The sequence below is a fragment of the Lottia gigantea genome, assembly GCF_000327385.1.
Source record: "Lottia gigantea unplaced genomic scaffold LOTGIsca_284, whole genome shotgun sequence".
Lineage (NCBI taxonomy): Eukaryota > Metazoa > Mollusca > Gastropoda > Lottiidae > Lottia > Lottia gigantea.
The window spans coordinates 66,851-71,901 of record NW_008708916.1 but is presented as its reverse complement, the minus strand read 5'-3'; the positions used below and the strand labels follow the sequence as shown (position 1 = coordinate 71,901).

Sequence of the window (5,051 nt, the reverse complement as noted above, 5' to 3'; positions counted from 1 at the left end):
AAAGTGGATTAATGCTTGTCTCAACTTCTTCCTCCATACACATATCTGGCACTGGATCAGGAATATTCCACAAATGTGACATACCTTAAAAAATATAATTGATAGAGTTACACATGTTTTAGTACATTGTCTTATTTCCTAAATAAATGAAGTAAATTTTTATTAATATAATACTGTAGGCCTACTGTTAAAAATTCAAATATACTTTGCACATATAAGTTCTTTAATGGAATAAAAAATTAATTCTTTTGCAGAATACAGGAGTGGCAAACATTAATTCTATTTTTGTTTGATTATTATCATTTACCTGTTCTGGGGAAAATCTCTTTTAGACCTTGTAGTGCAGTTAAGGTCTTTTCCATATCATTCTGTCTGTCCAAACTATGCCTTGGGTCAAAATTACTGTCTTCATTTCCCCGGTTGAATGCACTGACTGGAAGGGGTTTGGCTTCTCCTCGAGGAACATTCCAGGTACAAAGGGTAGATGTACATGATGCACCTGTTACAGATTGTGGACATAGATCTTTCAAAGCAAACAACAGAGCTCCGATATGGCTACAAGCTTGTGCTGCCCTACAAAAGAACAAAAAACACATAAGGTATGAAAAATGTTATTCTGGTACTAGTTTTGTGAAGCTTGAAGCTACATTTACAGTCATACTGCAGCACTGTTCTATCAGATTTTCAGGTACTCTAGCACATATTTTGATTTATAATGTTCATCTCATCATAAGTATTATGTAGTGTCTATGAAACTTACCCAATTGGACACTGACAATAAGCGTAGTCTATGGAATGTTGCTCTTCATTTTCCTTTGAGAAACAAATAAAAACTTGGTAGTTCATCTTCTTCATGGATGCCTGACACAGAGCTCTCACATACATTGTTGTATCATTGACCTGAAAAATACAATTCTTGTGTTGATTTTTCTCAACAAACCTTGGTAAGTTATGGACTTGTTTAATCTGAGATTAAATAAAATATCTAGTAGGCCCATTTTAAAAATATAAAACACTGTAGGGGCTGTAAGGATGAGAGTAAGTTTCTGTTCCTTGTCTCTAATATTTGATAAAGTTATATTAGACTCAATGTGTAGATCTAGGTAATTATGAGACAATAATTGTGTGTGTGTGTGTGTGAGGTAGGGAGGGGGAGCTCTTTACTCTACACAAATATTAGGTGTCATGCAAAAAAGCTGTGTACAATATTAACAGAAGTAATTTACATAGCATTATGCTTTGAAGATCTAGATCTACTACTATAAACAATTGATGTCATATATTAGTTGGACGATTACTTACCTTTGCATGTGAAATGTTTTTCACGTCTCCTGCATCATGATGTTTGACTGCCTTGTCAAGTCCTTTAAAATTATTAGCACTTCCACCTGACTCTGTTGCTCTCGTTATCAGGAAGTCGTAAATCATCGTAAACAAAACTTTTACATAAGGTAGTTGCGGCAGATATTTGACTCGATGAAAGGGAGGCAGGTTCTCTTTATCGTTGACGTTGGTGGCAGACTTGGTTGGCGTTGGATTGATAACGGGCGTTGACTGGTTATGTACGGGTGTCAAAACCGAAGTTGGAACCTGGCTGTTTAACAAGTCTTCTATCAACTCCTGTTTCTTTTTACCATTGGCATCTATCCCTTTCTCGATTGCAAGAACTCTCAAATCAGTTAGTTTCAATTTTCTCAATTTATCGATGGACGCCATCTTGTATCGAATGTAAACAGACGGCTTGCCACTCAAGGGTAGTTATGCGCATGCGCGGCTTTTATCGTGAAAAGGTCTATTAGCCGATTTATCTAATAATAACCCCATGTTAAGTGAATGGAGTTTTGAATTTGCATGTAAGGTATGCATGTTATATATCTATGGAAAGCTGAGAATCTCTACACTACAAAATCGAAAGAATTATTGCCATATCTCTATTAGGGACCGAGATAGAGCACTTTAAAGGCTCAAAATGGTCCATATTTAGACCCCTGTAAAATCGGAAATAAGTATCTGACCCCAAAGGTCAAAAGGTCATCAGATAGACAAGGTCACAAATTATCATCACAGTAAATATGAAGATGTAAATCGGATGAAAAATGGCCTCTGAATAGCAATTTCTGCAAAATGAGGCAAACCAAAATGGCGGCCAACATGTTACATCCGGTGCGGATTTTTTTAGTTTAATAAGTTTGTATTAAGGCTGGTAATATAATGCATATGTTATTTTTGCCCTTTGTTACAAGAAATACAATGAAAGAAACCCCATCAAAATCGGTTGATAAACATGCCCTCTAGAGGCGATTTTCTGTTTGTTGCGAACGTCGCTTCATGTTGCTCAGAAAATTTTCGTTTTACATTCATTCCACAATTCTCACAGGTTAGAAAACATGGTGAAATCCGTTTTGCCGTACCCGTTGCCGTTTCCCAGAACTAAGCTCCCGGGATGAAGAAAAAAAAAATAAACAGTTAGAAAACAATGCAGGGCGTTGTCAAAAAGAATTGACAATATGATAACAAACTGGGACTTTGCAGAAGCAAAGTCCCACAAAAAAGGTGGATTTTTACCTTTCCTTCCTTTAATATTTGGTGGTATTGCAGCGGCGGGTGCAGCAACTGGAGGAATATCTGCCGCAGTCAAAGCTGCCAACGCAAAGAAAGCAGCTGATGCTGAAGCCGCTAAAGAACGTAGACATAATTTAATAATGGAAAAGGAAGCCAAAGGTTCAGGAGAGGGAGATATGATAGGTACAATAAAAGAATTTGGAAAAAGATTTGGGGAAGAAACCAAGAAAACTGTTAAACAAGGATTAAATAAATTAGTAGATAGTATTGACACAGGAGAAATCAAAGTCAAACATAAGGGTAATGGAATATTTTTTAAAAATATACACACTGGAGAAGGATTATTTTTTTCAAAGTATAAAGGAGAAGGAGTGATTTTTGGAATAAAATAAAATAATAAAAAATGGGTAAAAAATTTAATCATTCAGAAATATTTCCTAATAACCCAATGCTCATGTATATATGCGGTAGTTCCGGTTCTGGGAAAACTCATCTCACTTTTAACATGTTGACAACACCAAACCTTTTAGATTTCGATTCTTTGTATATCTACACAACAACACCAGAGCAATCGTATTACCAATTCCTCAAAGCTTTAGAATATCTACCAAAGAAAGATGTTCAAGACCTATTTAAATATTACGAAGAAAACGAAGAAGAAGTGGAAATAAAAGATATCATAGATAACTACATCGAAGGAAAGAATCCAACGGATATAAAAGTTTTTCTTACGAAAAATGTTAATGATCTAGACTTGTCTAATATTGATAGCAAACGAAAGAACTTAATATTGTTTGACGACTGCGTTGTGCAAAGAAATCAAGCTGTTCAACAAGAATTCTTCACAAAAGGAAGACACCACAACTGTCACTGCATATACCAATCCCAATCTTTTTACGGGATGGATTCTATGTTCATTAGAAAAAATGCAAATTGTTTTTTATTATTCGAATTAAACGATAAAGATGTATCTCAAATCATTCAGTCGATAAATCACGGAATGGACAGATACATTCAAAAAAGTTTGTAAAGCTCAATGGAGAAACCCAGATGAACATGGATATGTATTTGTAAATACTAGAAAACCCGCGGGTGAAAGAGTTATGATCGACATATGTTAATTTTATTTTTTTTAAAAATGAGTAGCGATTGGAATAATATTTTAAAAAGAAATAAAGAATATATCAAAGCTAAGAATAAAATAAAGACCCAAGTTGAAAATAATAGATTACAACAACTCGGATTAACGGAAAATCTACTCTATTTCAACCCATATTAAAATCTCAAGAGGATATTAAAAAGAGACTCTTCCCCCCTATAGAACCTCCATCTCCAATAGAACTTCATCACCCAGAACCGAATCCTTATGGTGGTATTATAATAAGGACAGTAGATGATATTAACAGTCTTTTTTCAAACCCTAAAACAGATTTACCAAAGAGTATTACACCAATCATTGATGATGAGGGGTTATTGTTTAATGGATTTAGAATTAAATTTAGGGCAAATTCCCCTATATTCAAAATCGATACAAAAGACTTAATATTTACATTAACGACAGGATTAATAGATTTAATGAATGGCGGGTATATTGGTATTGCCGATTACAAGGATTTACTAGCATACTCAAAATTTCTACATGCAATAAGAAAGTCGGGACCCGAAACAAGAAGATCGAAAAATTACAGACTAATATCATTACTTTGCACAGGCTATAAAATCATTACCAAGGTCCTCGCCAATCGGCTACCCGAAGTCCTGGATGGACTCATTCTCCCCGTTCAGAGTGGGGCCGGCAGAGGCAAGGCCATTTTAGATAACCTACAGTCCATCAACTGCATTTTGAAGTACATGTATCAAAAACAGATAAAGGGGACACTTGTCGGATTTGACCACGAAAAAGCTTTCGATCGCATTGAGCATAATTATCTACTAACTTGGCACAAAAATTACACTTGCCATCCTATATCATTAATTGGCTTCAAATTTTATACACAGATATTTATAGCTCAGTTTTGGTTAACGGTGCCTTCACCACAAAATTCCAATGTTAAATGTTAACAAATACAAATAATACATTAGTAAGAAAGATGACAACGTTTGATTATATCTATGAATTTCTGTTTTCATCTTCTTGAATGAAATCATGTTCAGTAATATCATTTGTTTGAAAAGATTGACTATTGTGGAAAAAATGGGAACTGATATTGCAAACTGGAGAATGATTATAGGATTGTATCATCATAGAATAGCTTGTAAGAAATTCAAATCGCCAGGACTTAAAATCAGAAATATGTGAGTATGCTTTTATTTGCAAATGTACTATTGTTATTATGTAGCGATGTGGAGTCTAATCCAGGCCCAAGAACAAGGCAAAGCCAATTGTCGAGTACGGGACAACTAATCTATACAGAACCACAACAATCGACAGGCGATATGTCCGACTTGATTATGTCTATTCAATCTTTCAAGAACGAAATATGTGAACT

General features: G+C 34.9%; 2 protein-coding genes across 2 annotated transcripts; one reads left to right on the top strand and one right to left on the bottom strand.

The window, feature by feature from the left end:
* Nucleotides 1-299: 299 nt before the first annotated feature.
* On the bottom strand, nucleotides 300-1,728 carry LOTGIDRAFT_239521 (hypothetical protein; the record flags this gene model as incomplete). The annotated part of the gene is made up of 3 exons (XM_009056683.1): nucleotides 1,303-1,728; nucleotides 761-900; nucleotides 300-573 (listed from the first exon to the last, which is right to left on the bottom strand). The coding sequence occupies exons 1-3, from the start codon at nucleotides 1,714-1,716 to the stop codon at nucleotides 300-302; spliced, it is 828 nt and encodes a 275-aa protein (XP_009054931.1). The 5' UTR covers nucleotides 1,717-1,728.
* Nucleotides 1,729-2,965: 1,237 nt separating this feature from the next.
* LOTGIDRAFT_145074 (hypothetical protein) lies at nucleotides 2,966-3,592 on the top strand (the record flags this gene model as incomplete). The annotated part of the gene is made up of 1 exon (XM_009056682.1): nucleotides 2,966-3,592. One exon carries the CDS (start codon nucleotides 2,966-2,968, stop codon nucleotides 3,590-3,592), a length of 627 nt encoding a protein of 208 aa, XP_009054930.1.
* Between the last annotated feature and the right edge of the window lie 1,459 nt (nucleotides 3,593-5,051).